This window comes from Argentina anserina, chromosome 2 (assembly GCF_933775445.1).
Source record: "Argentina anserina chromosome 2, drPotAnse1.1, whole genome shotgun sequence".
Lineage (NCBI taxonomy): Eukaryota > Viridiplantae > Streptophyta > Magnoliopsida > Rosales > Rosaceae > Argentina > Argentina anserina.
In genome coordinates, this window is record NC_065873.1 from 20,708,881 (window position 1) to 20,725,418 (window position 16,538).

Sequence of the window (16,538 nt, forward strand, 5' to 3'; positions counted from 1 at the left end):
CTAGTTTACAGTGATGGTTTCTATATTAACACCAAAAATTGCTTCACGCATAACATATGCTAGATATAGTATAATCCTAGACACTTGCTTTAAGACATCTAAATTCACAAATTTATGTAGCTACCATCTTGGTTAGATATTATCAGTCGGCCTAAACTGATTTACCAAACATGGCCCTCTGTTAATGTACCGCATGCCATTGAATTTTAATCTTCAAATGTACGAACAGATGCTTCAACAAAACCTAAGAAGACTTCTAGTGTATCCGACTGAGAATATAACATGTTCAAGAATTGTAACAAAGCATTGTTAGCAAATTCTACATAATCTGGTAATTCATGCCTAACAAAGAAATACATACTTCAATACTTAAAAATAAACCCCTATCATTCTAGTATAACTGACACAGGCCACTTCATGACCAGCCATGACAATCAAACAACTTGCATTTCATTTGCAAAGTGGTAATTTCATTTGTACATGAATGTTAATTACAAGGTAGACAAAGCACAAACAAAAAATAAATAAAATGCAATACCAAACTAAAGTTACATGGAGAGGATAATAGCCAGAAAGACACACAAGCATGGAAAAGATGATGAACAGTGTACATATAACACATCTAGACTGCTTCATTCTTAAACCTCTCCTAGTGCTTTTTTGATGTCAGCCTGTGTAAAGGGGAACAATGCTACTTTTAGTGACAAGAAGGGCAATCCATACGAGAGAGAGAGAGAGAGAGAGAGAGAGAGAGAGAGAGAGAGAGAGAGAGAGAGAGAGAGACCTCAATATTCAAGGGAGAGGTGGTTGGGCTGTAACGTTCGATGACATTGCCATCCTTATTAACTAAGAACTTAGTGAAGTTCCATTTTATCCTACCCCCCAAAAATCCAGGTTTACTTGCTTTGAGGAATTTGTAGACGGGTTCTGTGTTTGGTCCATTCACACGTATCTAGATAACAAAATTATAGAAACTGCAGGTTAATTGGTGAAAATACAACTACATATTGCAAAAGTAGTACAAAAATATCTCCTGATGAAGAATGCAATCGACAGGATCAACAGTCTAATTTCAAGAAGCCCTTTTTAAGGCAAAGAAGCATATTTTTAGAATGCCTAACCAAAGTGACAATACATGAATGAAGCATCAGAAATAATCTCATTGACTACATTAAAAATATGATTAGGGTAAACGATATTCAACTAACCTTCTTGAAGATTGGATATTCAGCCTTGTACCTTGTACATGCAAATTCATGTGCATCTGTGCTTGTTCCAGGTTCTTGCTTCAGAAACTGATTGCATGGAAAGGCCAAGACCTCAAAACCTGACAGACAAAAGTTTAAGCCAAATAAAAAACAAACAATAGAGACATTTAGCGTGCACTGTGAAGTTAGGGAGAATATTATTTCACCTAAGTGATAGTACAATAACACTATAGTGAGGAAATTCAAACAGTATTACGAATTGGAAAATAGCAATGACATAACAAGTATGATTTTATCAAAGAAAAAAAAATCTAAAATAGGGCAGGGATTCTATATTGTTACTTGATATGATAGAAGTTTTGTTTGCCCTCCCCATAATAGTTAAGTCAATCAAGTTGGAAACTACTTTCCAATTGCACTCGGATGGTACGTACACTACCAGCAGCACTTGAAAAATTTGTGAAGATGGTATTCTTCAATGGTTAATGAGTGCTTTCTCAGTTAAGTATACAGCTGTACTCAATGGTGGATTGACAGATGTCTTGACTAGTCTTGGTATATAACACCTTAAAGTTCTGCCACACATCATAAATAATCCAGTATTTTCTAAGTTGTGGGAACCCCTCTTCTTGTCTATTGGAATGAGTCTGCAGTCCCACACTCTTCTTCAATGATAATTTAATACTGTTTAGTGAAACTATGAAGAAATAGGCCAGAATCATGAGGCACGATATGCATTTTCCTTTAATGTATCCCAGCAACAAGTCAGCTTTATGGAAATCAGAATAGTACATTTACAACCACTACAACCTGTTGAGAAAGTTCTCAAGAGGCTAGCTTTATGACAAAGCCATAACCTCTCAATGAATGGTAGGGCTACTCCAATTGAAGATGTTTCAAAACTATTGCTATCTACATTCTAGTGATTCTACACAATACAGACTACTGAACCTCCTGTAAATCTAGTCAGTTGGGACCTTTTTTGCCTAGATAATTTGGTAGCCTTGTATAACTAACAGGTCTTTATGAGCAAAAACCTTAGGAGGAAGGTTTAGAAAAGAGGGAGAGTTGAAGACTAATGCCATTTCTGCATTATACCTGATAGGTACGAAAGGCTGCTAGTGAAAGACTGTCCCAACAACTGTTGCCCTTCTACTCACTAAAGGATAATACACGGTAGTTATCTTTTTCCAAATGACACTTAATATTGGAAATCTAATTGGGTGACAAAACCTTTCCAACGTTGCCTTTATTGATTAGGGTTGCGACTTGGACAGATTATCTCTACTCTTCTTTCTGCAGAGGATTTCAAGTAAATACTTGCACAGACGCTGGTGTTCTAGTTCTCTGAAATTTGAGTGCTAATTTAACGTCTCTTTTCTCTCACAAGGTTGACACTTGGGATGCGGGGTTCATTTGGAATGTTAACCTCCCCCAAGTTCAAACCTTTCTTTCTTCAGGGATGTCCTATGATGCAGCATTCAACAGATACCTTCCATCCATCCTCTAAATAATTTGATTTAAGCGCTTAACTAACTAGTAATCAACACAGTAAAACACATTTGTGAAGAAGAAAAGAGAGAGAGGGAAAAGAAGGAACCTTTGTCCTTGTATTTGGTGTAAAGCTCAGTAAGCTGTGTGTAATTCGTATCGGTGAAACCACTGTAAGCAAAAACAAGAAGAAGACAATCAATCGCTAATCAATTTCAATTAATCCAAATCAGGATTAAGATGAATAGAAGAAAGTAAACGACTCTAACCATTTGGAGGCGACGTTAACGATGAGGAGGACCTTGCCTTTGTAAGCGCCGAGGTCGACGTCGTCGCCTTTGCTGCCCTGCAAACACCAAAACGCAGCGTTTCACCAAATCAATTACCAGAAGAAGATTAAATTCGAAGAATTAACTGGATGGGGATAATCACCTTAACAATGAACTCGTGGATGGATTTTTCGGAGAGGCACGAGGACTGTGTAGCACCCATTTCGATTTGCAGAGAGAGAGAGAGAGAGAGAGAGACTCAATTTAAAGCTTCATTTGCGTTGGCGGGGAGGGGAGCTGGCGGTGGGGGCCCAGCATACCGGGGAAGACGATGACGTTGTCGTTGTCGTTGAGTTGCTGCAAAAGAGATTACCTGTCGCACAACAAATCGAAAAAACTTTTTAAAAGAAAAATTTACCTATTTAGGAATCTTTTCTAATAACCTGTTTCAGTTGACCAATTTACGACCTATTGCAAAAACGGAAAAAAGTGTTGTGATACTTGGGACAACTCTTCTAACCATTAGAGAATTACCTATATATGTTTATCCCACTAGATAATGTCGGATTTGATTTAAAAAAAAAAGTTGATATTATATATGAAGTGTATTATTTTCTAGAGTTTTAGAGGACGATTGAGAATCATAATTACACAAGGAACAATGGGTCATGAAACTTGACAACTCAAGGATATGGGTCAAATTCGAGGAAGTTGGTATGAAGTAGTCGGTGGTGATTGAGAATCAATTTTAATATGATGCCAAGTGATTGACTATTGGGGGGAAGCCGTTTAAAAATCTTAAAATCATGTAACTTCTATAGGCTGCAGAAATCACAATGGAAATGGAGCTAGTGTGCATGAAGATCAGTAGTTAGTAGTACGTGCTCCCCTTGTCATTTGTTAACAAGTGAGCTTGGCTTGTCCCGTGAACCTCATCAAACCAAAGAAGCTGCAAGTGAAATGCATCTGCAGAAGCATCACGATGCGTTTTTGATTGGGAAGAGCAATTTATCAGGTAATCAAATTTAGCATTCAAAAGGAGGAATTCCATGTTCAAGAAAGACTACTTCAAAAGAAACAAAATAGTACATGAAAAACATAAAACGTCTATAAACAAAATCAAATGCTGCTTTATTGTTACAAATTTAAGGTTGGCTTCACCCAAACTGGTTCATAATTAATCAGTCTCTTCCACAAGGAACCTGGCATTCGAGGTGTAAGGTTGTGAAAACCTTCTCTTCAAGACGTTGTAAACACCATAATCTAAATGATACCGTCGATTAATATTAAATCCATAACGATCATTATCATGAAGAAAAGTATATGCAATTTGGCAGACATCCTGATTTTGAAGCCGACACAGTTACAGAAGAATTATCACCGATGAACAGCGCAACATCGATCGTCACCTAAGTCATCTTTGGCATCCCATTCATGCTTGTGAAAATTCAATTTAAAAACCAGGAATCCAATCGTCGAACGTGTTTTTTTTTAACCTTTATGTGCTATATACCTGATAACCATCAGTAATTCTTTCTCAACTGCCTCTTGCTCGGAGCCCATTGGAGGGTCAAGGAAGCAACCAATCTATATTTGCGTCGAACTCAGCAGAAACACCAAAGGAGAAAAGCCGACCATAGGAGTCAACGGCGTAAAATTTACCTTGAACATCACTAACTTGGTTAATACATTTCCCCAGTACACCATGCGTATCAACATAAGTCCATGTTGTGTCTTTACCGGGCCTGATGAAAGCCATTTTACAGAATTCCTTATATATTTCTTACAGGGTCTGCTGACATAGCTAGTAGCCTTATATACATAATAGTTGCAGTCTCTAGACCATCTAAGCCTTTGAGAATCATTGATTGGAGGTAACTGCAATGGAGGAATTAAGGCGAATGATTGAATTTTCTTTCTTCTTCCTACCTTTAACCCTGAGAAATGGATTGATTAGGGTTATTGTGTAACTCTTCTCCATGGCTATTAACCATCCAAAGGAAGATCCACAATATCGCTTATTTGGCACACTTGGTTGCAAATCAAAGACCTTATCATCCGCAATGCTGAATATGTTCCATGTATGGCTCTTGTTAGCAGAGATATCAAAAGCATTGGAGGTGTCATCCTCGAGCGTTCGGCTTGATTATCTTTTGCTACATGATACCATGCATCAATGCTGAATCGCATCGCAAGTAGCCTGATAGTGACACTAGCTTCTCTAAAACTGCATCTATCAGGTGCTTAGGCAAATTTTCCCAATCTGAACGTAAAAATAAATATAAATAAGTAAATTAGCTCGAGTGCTCGACTCTCGATTCATAACAATAGTAACGCAAAGTCTTTCTACAATTTTTATTTTCTTTTCGTAAGAAAGAACATATGCCCCTTTGTATTTTCAAAGGAAACAGAAAATTAAATATATTAGATAAAACTGAAGAGCTTTTATGCAATACCTGAAAAAAAAACCCTAGCCGCTCTCTGCTCTCTCCCTTCAACAGAGCCTCTTTCATATCTCCACATTTCCATTTGGCGGCGACCAACGACTGGTAGGGGCTCTATATCTACCTTTGTTGTGTCGCATTTTTTACGGAAGGGATCTGAAAGTAACAGGCAAATTACAAACAACAGATCCATCTTTTACCAAGTTACTTACAAAACAAAAGTCGATTGAGTTGCAAAGAAGCGCGCAGTTGTCAAAGACCCCAGCCGTTTTAGCAGTAACGATGTTTTATAGGTTCAATTTTCCAAGAGTGATCATTAATTAAATTTCAAGATGTATGTAATCCAGAAAAGATGCAAATATTCTCAACAGTGCAAGCAATTTCCAGCACCAACAACTTGATTATACTATTACTGGTAGAAGTTTTAACCCGTTTCATGTGCAAAGCATGAAGATCATTATGTAGCCATTTTACTTCAATCATAAGTTGGAATGAACCGAAAGAAAACCTTTAAAACTTCGGAATCTTTATCCATAAAACCTTGGAAAAGAACCCTCTCTCAACAATTGACACAACTGGCAACCCAAGTGAGAGTAATCACATTATTTCATGGTCACTGTTTCCACTAAAAGAAAAAACTTGTTTGAAATCAAGTTTAGAGATAAAAAGTTCGGGAGGGGCAACACAATTGCAGAAAGGACTATTTCAAATTAAAGGCTGATTCTAGGCTACAGTGACTTGGCTCCAGTATGCTGTGCATTAAACCACCGATTCAACTTATGGTTTCACACAATCCAAATTTGAAGGAATACTCGAAGTGAAAATATATGCACATATGAACCGTCAGAAGAAAAAGTCGGTAAAATTCATGTGAAGGACTTCCAAGAGATAATAAACTAAATTAAAAGTTATGGCAAAGAAAAAGTCATGATACAATGCCAACCTAGGATTAGTCATGGCTCTCAATCATCTCTACAATGACCGTCTCCCTCTCTGCCTTTTGCAGGAGGAAGGGTAAAATACATATGTACAATCTCAAGGCATTATTACGCTGGTATATCTGTGTTCCTTGGCCCTCTTCTAGAGGTCTCTACCTCACAGCATGAAGAATAATGGCAAAGGCAATATGACCAAACCTCTTGAAAAGCAGCAGAAGCAAGATCAAAAATGGAGTATGCTCATACCTAAGAATTTTGGACACCTTGTAGTATTAGCAAAGTGAGACTATTATAAAACTGTCGATCAGATAAAACTGTCCTGCTGTAAAGCCACAGGCCTGACAATTTGCTACCTTAGCTCATCTAGGCCGCCAAAATCCTGGACCTAAAGCACATACCAAACCGTCGATCAGCTTAATTCTCTGAACTTTCCAATAGTGCTATGAAGACACTAGCATAACATACAAAACTAAATAGAGCAAAAGATAGCCGAGAAGACGAAAAAAACAAGATTATTTTACTAATTTTCCTTCTCACCTCTGTTGGTGACAGGTATGGGACCATCATAAGGCGGTATAAAAGAGTGTCTGTGGTTTGTTGACCGTGGAGGAAATCGCAACCCTTGGCCAGGATATCTCGATGGTCCACGAGGGGGTCCAGCAAATGGAGCATTTCCATAAGACGCCTTGCCCTTTTCAGGATAACGAGGACCTGCCATAGAAAGTACAGGAAATAATTTTACCATCAACATTTCACCAGAAAAATTAGAAAAATATACCGAACAGCCAAATTGTCTCTATTTACAGTTAGGAGAATTACCAGAGTAAGAATGTGGTGGAAACCTCCAGCTCTCATGGGGCTCATAAGGAGCTGGTTTCGTTCTTTCATGATTATTGTTATAGTGTTCTCGGTCCCCATTCTGCATATAGTCAAATCTGTTGTGATAAGGAGGTGGGACTTCACGCCGTGGCTTTACATGATGGTCTCCTTTAACATAAGAAAACTGATTCGACGGTGCAGCATGAGGTGGCCATAAAGGGTAACCTTTGTTATAGAATGTAGCACCATCAGTATGTGGCATATTTCTCCCTGAATTTGAAGGATAGCTACTATACGAGCAGGATGTAGAATCAGGCATCTGCCCGTGAAGATCTCTAGATTCAGTGTGATGATAGTGCACTGCATCAGGAATTGCTTGGTTAATTCTCGGTTTATTCAACTGTTGACATGGAGGTGGAACTCTGCAGTCATGCACATTCTGCAAGTCCATATCCAAGTTAGAAGACAGACATAACAACAAATTTATATTGTCATCACACTGATATATTATTTAAAAAAAAAGACTCGCACATGTGTATCAGTGTATGGATTTAAATCAGACGTAGCACATGAAGGGTGAATGACATGAGGTGGGGGCAGAGGTGCTGATGCTGGTGGGGGCGGAGGAGAAGATGGTAGTGGAGGAGATGACGGAGGCACATCTTGAGGTAGTGGAGGGGGAAAGGGATGTGGAAAATGTTGTTCAAATTGACTATGTGACGCTTGCACAACATTGACTCCAGCAACACCGCAAGATGAACTGATGTCAACATCACAAGATGGAGCCACATCCTCCATTTCAAGTTCTCCATCAACATCTTCCAAGATATGCCTATGCCTTTCAGTTGCAGGAGCTTCATGTTCTTCAATAGTCTGAGGGTTATGTTCAGGGGTTACAGCCTCAAAACTTTCCCCATCAGAATCACTTCCACCATCTTCATCCTTAAGCATGCGGGGCATACAGAATCCCGGAAGTTGAAAACTTGAATTACTGCAATGATACAGGAAGACTCAATATATAATATTATAGCAGAGCATATGAGACAATCGAGCATTAACATCAGAACAACTCAAACCTTCCGTATTCATCGACAAGCATACCCTCCATCTCTCTAAGAGGATCATCCAAAGACCTTTCTGTTCTAGAGGAGCGCCGACAATAGGCACCAGCAGAAGAGCCACCCAGAGTATCAAGTTCTCGCATATGGTGACGGATCATGGACTCGGGAACAATCCTTCTTTCCAACCAAAGTTTCAAAACCTATATAAAAGAGGAGGAACAAGAAAGATATTTATGGGCCGGACAGCTTCCCCCGATAAGAAGCAACATGCCAGAAAATATTGCAGATTGCATCATATTTGATTAAAAAAAAACAACAATAAATAAAAATTGTGCTTGCCTTTAGACACTGCCTACGATTCTCATTTGCTGAGCTTCCAGGAGGAGCAGCAGCTGACAATAACCGTGGGAGCACTGCTTGAATAGCAGAAGAAAACATAGCACCAGTATCACCTACCATTCAAAATCAAGTCCAAGATTACTGGATATGTAAAGGATTCATACTACACTTGACTTTTATTTGTCAATAACTCTGATTCTGATGCACAGAGACGCATTACCTTTCACACCTCGAGAATGCTGAGCAATTGAATCAACCAGGAAGAAAAAATCAATCCTACGGTGTAAGCTCGACTCGTTTTCCAAATGACGTGCCAGAATCTCCAACACCTGAGTTGTCAAAGAAGAAGAAAAAAGTTACAAAAGGATAAGTGATCACTAGCAATGTACTCATTCTCCATCATAATTTGAACGGTGGGTTAACCTCGATATACAATAGAAAAAAGTTCGGGCAGTATCATCTATTTCTATAATAAAGACATATTTTACACTGACTCCACTCAGTGCTCAGATACAGCAAGTGTTATCTCATCTGACAAATAACCAACTCAAATTTCCCTACCTTAGATGCCACGCCAATCTTTCCACAGTCAATAGCTATACGAGTTGCTCGACCAATGCAGTCCTTAGTCCTTGTCAAGGTTCCTAGTATTGTCTCAAAGGATGACAGAGCGGCCAGTGCTTCTGCATACCTGCTCACTGATTTTGGTCCTTGACAAACCACTGCTTCTGACTTTTCATCCTCATCAACTGGAGTAGAGGCTCTCTTGTGCTGCAAATTAATATCAGGACTACAACTGCCATTGTTCTGAAGAATATTACTACTATCAGAAGTAGAAATATGACAGCCTGAAGTACTAGGAGGTGATGTTTGTGCAAGGAAATCTCCTCCATCTGTTAGGGGTGGACTTGACCGGACACCAGCAACATGTTTTCCAGTCAAGTACTCTTCTGGATAGGAAACTGAACTAGGCACTTTCTCTATTTGATTATGCTTTACCTCTATTACAGCATCCAACCTGATGCAGAGATATTAAGCAATAAAGAATCAGAAGAACGCAGTGCAAAACAGGTTTCTGTACTTTTTAGGAACACATCACTAATCTTGGAAAGGGAGAGAAGACGATCTCTGTGAATTATGAACAAGAAAACAAAAGGCATTATTTAACTAACAAGACTACATATAGAAGCTTACATTTCCTGTATGTCTTTGTTCTCATGCAGCTGAGGGTCCAGAGACTTGATGTTCTCCCTAGAATCCCCTGCAACATGGTGAAGTTGACTGAAATCAATACAACCTGGAACCTCAACAAGTCCATGGCTGGAGCCTGGTTCAGGAACTACGCTCTTCAGAGTATGCTCTGAAGTATCACAATCAGCATCAGGACTCTCATCTTTATGACTTGATTCAATTTTATCATCATCAGAACCAAGATTTTCTGCATATTTATTGCTAGATTCAAATTTTGCATGGCCTTCATCTTGCCGAGGAAGCTCATCCACTGAACCTTGATTGCATCCAGTACCAGCCTCTCTTCTTTCCATACTAGGTGATTTCCCTGGACATTCAGTTTGTACAGCAGTTCCAGCGTAACAGTCAGCAGAAAGAACTTTACCACCATTATGGTGCCCAGAATCTGGAAAACCATCAATAGAACATTGATTATTCTGAGTGTCAGGACTATTCCGCCTTTGATTACATACATCCACCTCCATTGATGATTTAGTATTGTCCTCCAAGATTACATTGTTTGGAGTGGTAGAAAACCCTGAAGCATTATTGCCAAAAGAGTCATCACTATTCAGTTCCAGACCATTCCCTGAATAACTTTCCACATTTATAGTAATGCATGTGTTCCCCGAAGAATTATGACAATCAATAGTAGATGTCATCATGACTGATGAAACATCGTTACATCTTCTATCATCCTCAGCTGCATTAGCTGACATGGCTTCTAGAGCACGATGAAGACGCTTAGATGGAGGCAAAACAGCTTCACCATCAGCTGAACAACCAAAAGACTGGTCTTTCTTCGAATTCCAAAGCTGAGGCCTATTCTCCAAACTTTGAGTGCATACTCTTGGAGGTGCAATATTATCTAGAGCTCCATTTACCACAAGTGAGTCCCTACCAGCTGGGCAATTGTCATCACATATTGGAGATGTTTTGATCATCCCTGACGGATTGAGCATGACTTCATTCAGACTTTCTTGAATGTGTGGAGTGATATGAACTTCCTCAACAGATGATGGTTTATTCATTCGAACCCTGGCTCGTTTCACCAATGGTAGGTGTTCATCTCCATCTTCCTTGGAAAAACTTCCACTCATATTTCCACAATCAGTTTGAATACTTTGGCTACTGCTCTGCACACAAACCTCTTGAACAGTCTCCTTGTCTAATACAGCAATAGGCTCAGCTGCATCATTAGTAACTCTCTTTCTATTTGGTTTCCTTTTCTTCTTACTAACAGCCTTTATTTGGAGATCAAGTCCTTTAATCAACTCAGCATCTCCTTCCAAGCATTCAACAGCAGCCTCTGAGTGTTCTCCTTTGCAACCAGAATCAATAACACTGCCATCATTCAGACTAAATGTGCCAGAGTCGACTGGGACAACCTCAGAACCATCATCTTCAGCACAACCGTTTGATACACAAACAGCCAATTCAACTTCATCACACATGGAGGCATCAGGTGATTTCCGTGCTCGTTTAATTCTTCTTGAACTTCTGTCCTGAACTGCATTGGCAGATATATCCCCAGAATTCTTGGCATCATCATCACATGGCATTACGAAGTTCTGCAATCTACGTGATTCTGTCCTCAATGAGCTTCTTGACCTACGTGCTGGTGCTTCCTCTCTCTTTGAGGCGCAGTTCTGTAATTGCAGGTCTCCAGATCTTTTTCTGGAAGAGTATGTTGTCGGCATAGGTGTTTCAGAAACCATTGTTGTAGCAGCAGGTTCCCCAATCAAGTTCTCCTTATCAAGGGTAGCATCTAATTGTGCAGTAGCTGAAGCATCCTCAACAGAATTACTTGGCTCATTTTTATCAATAGTAGAAGATGAAGATTTTGGATGTAAATCAAGAATAGCTTCAGGAGCTTCTTTCTGATCCTTTGAACCAAAATTGCATGAAGAGTCAACTGAGTTCCCATCAATTGCACTAGAATTGACCTCGGCAACTTGGTCATCTTTCTTCAACTTCTCAAAACTATCAATAATCTCCTGAACTGCACGAACAAAATCAGCACCATGACGCTTTCCAAGAAGAGACTGTTTCTTCTCCTCAGTAAATGCTTCCACATCAGCGGGGTTGCAGAAAGCACTGCATAATCAAAATGCTCAATAAATAGAGAAATCTAGCCAACTAAAATCATATCAGACTCCTATACAATTCATGAGAAAGAATCAATTAGGTCATTCATGTCAATCTGGGCTAAAGTAAAATGAATATCCGATGCAAATCAAAAAGACAGAAAGTAAAAAGAGAAGGCAATTTACATTAGATAATAATAAATAAATAAAAACTTTTTTCCAGCAATAAATAAAGCATGCAAGTAGTCAAAGAACACAAAAAGCATAATGTTTTTCTCCAGTTAAAAATAGAAATAACTATTTAGTGAAGCATCATACCAATACATAATGCATACAAAATAATTCCAAAACAAGGATATGCACATCTACAAGACACATAAAAAGAACTATCGGCATCTGAAGGTTTTCTTCTTCCCAGAATGTAGCAAAAAATACAGACCACTAGAGCTTCCCTTCAGTTTTAATAGAGAAAGAAAGCTACTAAATTGGCAGTCGACAATTAAATGCAACTAAAAGTCATAATTTTAATTCTCATTTTGACAGCACCCTTTAAATATAAGACGAACCATAGAAGTTCCAAGGATCGCATAAAAGGTAATTTACAGTTTTACACACAAAAGCAAATGCAGGTTTGAAACTCTACTCACCAATGAAAAGTCGAAACACATTTAGCAAATGAATGCAATCAACCATCAATTTTTTTCAACTATTATTTATAATAATCATTTTGCCGAAACCATATAACAGAAACTTTAATTTCAAAGTACTATTGACGAGTTTTCAGTTCTTTCTTAACAAGATTGGCAATGCTTTCATTTCATTAATGTGGGCTACAACAGATTGACTTCAAAAGAAAGAAAGTGCTTCCCAGGCATTAAAAGTTAAAGAGCGGTCGCCAGTTTGACCAACAATTTCATCTGAAAACTTAGCTGATTATATTTCCAAACCATCTACAATATACATTATTACTTGAGCATTTTTTTTTTGTAATATTAAGAAAAAAAACACTATCAATGAGATTAAGAAATTGTTTATATGGCACAATGTCTAATTCTCTACTGTAGTGAAAGATAGTCAACTTCTACAATTCGCATTAGTTGCTAAAGATGGTGTCCAAGTATTAAAGTGAGAACTCTAAACCTGACCAGAGTATTTTCTTCTGACAGAATCTGTTACTAGTAACATTTACATCATCATTTTTTGTATATAACTATTCCATATGGGAGTGCTTGTAATGTAACTTCAGCTCTTAAAACTTAAAGGCAGGACTTGAGCCTCTACAACACTTCTCCCACATATCAAGAAGCCCTCTAAACTATAACAATGCATAGAAGCGTGCAATTGCAAGGACAGATATTTGTGCCCTTTTTACATGAGCAAACAAGGAAAGGTACTACATAGAAAGATGCATGTTATATGTAAGCACACAATGCTGACCATAACAGACTATACTTTATCCAAATGGGAAAATCTTAGTGCATCATGAAACAAGCAGATAATGTTGATAAAATTACTTTTCATCACCCAAGTACATAATTACCCCAGAGTTATCAATGAAGCCATGGTTAAATTATAATAAAACAGACCTGTTGTTGAGCATGGTCTTGCATTTCATCACCGGAAGCTCAACAATGAACTATGAATGTGAAACCTCAGAATCTGTATACTCCCCCTCCCCAAAAAAAAAAAAAAAGAGGACACGATACTTACGGTCTCGCATAGCTCCACCCACCCAAGACGTAAATACTTTAATGTGCATATATAATCAAACTCCAGAATCAAATCTTTGTCTAGCGGCTTTATTCTACACTGAGAAAATAATACTAATACCTGGGATTTTAAATATATGCCACGACACACATCTTGCACTCATAGTCTAGAACCTATCTATATTTGGGGATAAATATTTTATAGAAGATATTGCAAATTGAAGATATATCTATCCACAATAAATAGAATGAGAAAGGACATGCTGCAGATATCTACAACTGACACCTGGCTATATGAAAGACAATTTTTTTTAACATAACTATATACTGAAAGGACAAACCTAGGTTTCTAAAGCACTGACGGACTATTGACAAAGCCTTCCTCCGGAAGATTTGTTCTTACTGTTTAGGAGATACTTTGCCACCCTTGAAGGGTAAGGTCTAACTAAAAGTGTACTAACTTCAGTCAATATTTGCATTATAAGATATCATGGACCAAAATAGAGTGACCATCTATTAACAAATGCCTCCTCCCAAAGCTTGTTTCTTTCCTTTTTTTTTTGTTTTCTTTTGCTAGTAACGAGATACTGCTCAAGGTTTGCCATACTGATTTTTGGATTTCATGACGGCAGTAAAACCTAACGGAAACAATAATCAAAGTAATTGTCATGGACCAAAATAGAGTGACCATCTATTAACACATGCCTCCTCCCAAAGCTTGTTTCTTTCCTCTCTTTTTTTTTGTTTTTTTTTTTGCTAGTAACGAGATACTGCTCAAGGTTTGCCATACGGATTTTTGGATTTCATGATGGCAGTAAAACCTAATAGAAACAATAATCAAAGTAATTGTCGTGTTCATTTCCATTATACTGACATCTATTAAATTCTTGGTGATTTATTCAATCTTACCATCAAGCATAGTGGATCAATAAAGCAAGAAATAGAGGTATAAATTATAATTAAACAAGCACTTGTCAACTTATTTATGAAAGATTGAACTCTTCTGCTGAGTTTGGATTCCTAAATGATAATAAAATCTAGTCATGCAACTAGTTGTCACGCTTGTCTCCATTCTCCTGTTTCTTCTTGAACCATTCATAATTTAGGATCCAAGTCCAAAGTTAGGCATGATGCATCAATAAAACAAGACAAAGAAAACACATGGATCAATAAGGAATTCAGTTCCATCTAAATCAAGGATCTCTTCTTTTCTTCTACTGTATTTTGATTTCCATCTAAATCACTTCACTTGCATGATGATGTAAGAGTATATAATATTCTATCCAGATATCATTGCTTAATCCATACTGGAAAAGACTGATGACCTAACTAACTGACGGCTTTGAATATAAAAATCTGGTTTACTCTCTAGATTTCCAGCTTTGCTTCTGAATTAACTGGGAAAGACCACAAGAAGAAATATACAAGGCGAAGCATCATCTTCTAGTACAGATAAACAAACAGAAGAAAGTGGTGATGGAATGGAAGGAATCTTCTAGTACAGATAAATAAACAAAACAAGTGGTGGTGGAAAGGAAGGATGGATACAGTGGCTAAGTAGGGAGCTAAGTCACAGTTCACCATGTTCATAGACCATAACGTAACAAGCTTAACTTTTTCGGTACACTCTGATAACCATAATAATAACCTTACTCAAACAGCAGACACCATATTTTATGAAGTAGAAAGTTAACTTCCATCATTAAGTCTGATATGAAAGGAAAGTTTGTGCCATATGACTTGTTTACTCGAGGAATAATAGAGAGTCCAACCACTGAACTTAGATCAAGAATGTATCAAGTACTTACATCTGTTGTGTTCCAAAGAAGAAAACGAGTACTTTCTTCCAATCAGCAGAGTAACCCCACTTCTCCGGCTCACTTACCTACAAACATAAACCAATAACCCGGTATCTATTTGATTCTCCATCTTAAAATCTTTAAAAGTAAAACTACTGAAGAAGCATGTTAACAAACCAAAACACTGTAATTACTGCAGTTTCAGAGTGACTACCTATAAGAACCACCGATACACTGATTTTGACAGTACTAATAACCATTTTAACAACAAAGCATCAATGTCAACCATCAAGTCCTCATCTCACATGCATCGGAATTCGATAAACACAAATCTCCTATCTTACCTAGCAATCCACACAAAAGCTTAAAGTAACAAATTCAAACTCAGATCCAGAAAATCCACAACTTCCAAGTACGAGCCGCCACTCTATCAAACCTACCCAACTATTCACAAATACAATCCAAACCCTAACCGAAGCATATTATCAACTCCTTAATCCTATTCCACTCGGCACAGCACAAACAAGACTAAGAAAATGTCTCTCAGCACCAGAACACTCACCGTAGCAGGCCAAGCCGGGAAGCCTTTGACTTTAGCAAGCACAAGATCGCCGACCTTCCACTGGCGGCGAGCAGCGGCGGCCTGAGCGGCTTTGCTAGCACCTTTCCTCCGGCTAGGCGCCATCGCAGAAACCACCGGAGCAGCTCCAATTCAATTCGGAACCGCTATTTGAACTGAGAAGAACACCGGAGCTGAGGTATGTGCCGCAATCGCCCAAGGGATTGAACAATTGTGGAGAATCTCCGGGAAGGATTCGCCGGCATTGAAAAACGACGATCGAAGACGAAGCAGAGCACCGCCGGTACTGCGCGAAGCTTTGAAACCCTAATTTCGGAGAGCGAGAGAGAAAAGCGAGAGAGAGAGAGAGAGAGAGAGTTGGGAAGTCGGGGCGAGTCTGATAGAAGAAGGTTTTTTTTTTTTATGTGGAAGAAGCGCAAACAGGGATATGAGAAAAGAGAGAGAGAATTGGTTAGGTGAAGGGAGACTAATGTGCGCCTGTGGGTAATTTTCTTTTTTGTTTTTAAATTTTTGTTTATTTTTTCATTTTTGGGTAAGCGGTGTATCAGTGTATGTGCGGCGGAG

The 16,538-nt window shown here is 38.4% G+C and overlaps 1 protein-coding gene across 3 annotated transcripts; it reads right to left on the reverse strand.

Moving 5' to 3' along the window:
- Nucleotides 1-428: 428 nt before the first annotated feature.
- On the reverse strand, nucleotides 429-16,325 carry LOC126785316 (protein HUA2-LIKE 2). Of its 3 annotated transcripts, XM_050510959.1 has the most exons (16): nucleotides 15,957-16,325; nucleotides 15,404-15,480; nucleotides 9,764-11,896; nucleotides 9,131-9,587; nucleotides 8,790-8,898; nucleotides 8,570-8,682; nucleotides 8,246-8,430; nucleotides 7,701-8,160; nucleotides 7,170-7,608; nucleotides 6,888-7,061; nucleotides 3,132-3,226; nucleotides 2,969-3,045; nucleotides 2,809-2,870; nucleotides 1,209-1,327; nucleotides 785-952; nucleotides 429-671 (listed from the first exon to the last, which is right to left on the reverse strand). In XM_050510959.1, exons 1-16 carry the CDS (start codon nucleotides 16,077-16,079, stop codon nucleotides 639-641), a joined length of 4,824 nt encoding a protein of 1,607 aa, XP_050366916.1. In that variant the 5' UTR covers nucleotides 16,080-16,325; the 3' UTR covers nucleotides 429-638. The 3 variants fall into 3 exon arrangements, with proteins under 3 accessions (XP_050366916.1, XP_050366915.1, XP_050366914.1); XM_050510958.1 differs by lacking the exons at nucleotides 429-671; nucleotides 785-952; nucleotides 1,209-1,327; ... (1 more) ...; nucleotides 2,969-3,045; nucleotides 3,132-3,226 and adding exons at nucleotides 6,251-6,596; nucleotides 6,704-6,735; XM_050510957.1 differs by lacking the exons at nucleotides 429-671; nucleotides 785-952; nucleotides 1,209-1,327; ... (1 more) ...; nucleotides 2,969-3,045; nucleotides 3,132-3,226 and adding an exon at nucleotides 6,251-6,735.
- Nucleotides 16,326-16,538: the final 213 nt, after the last annotated feature.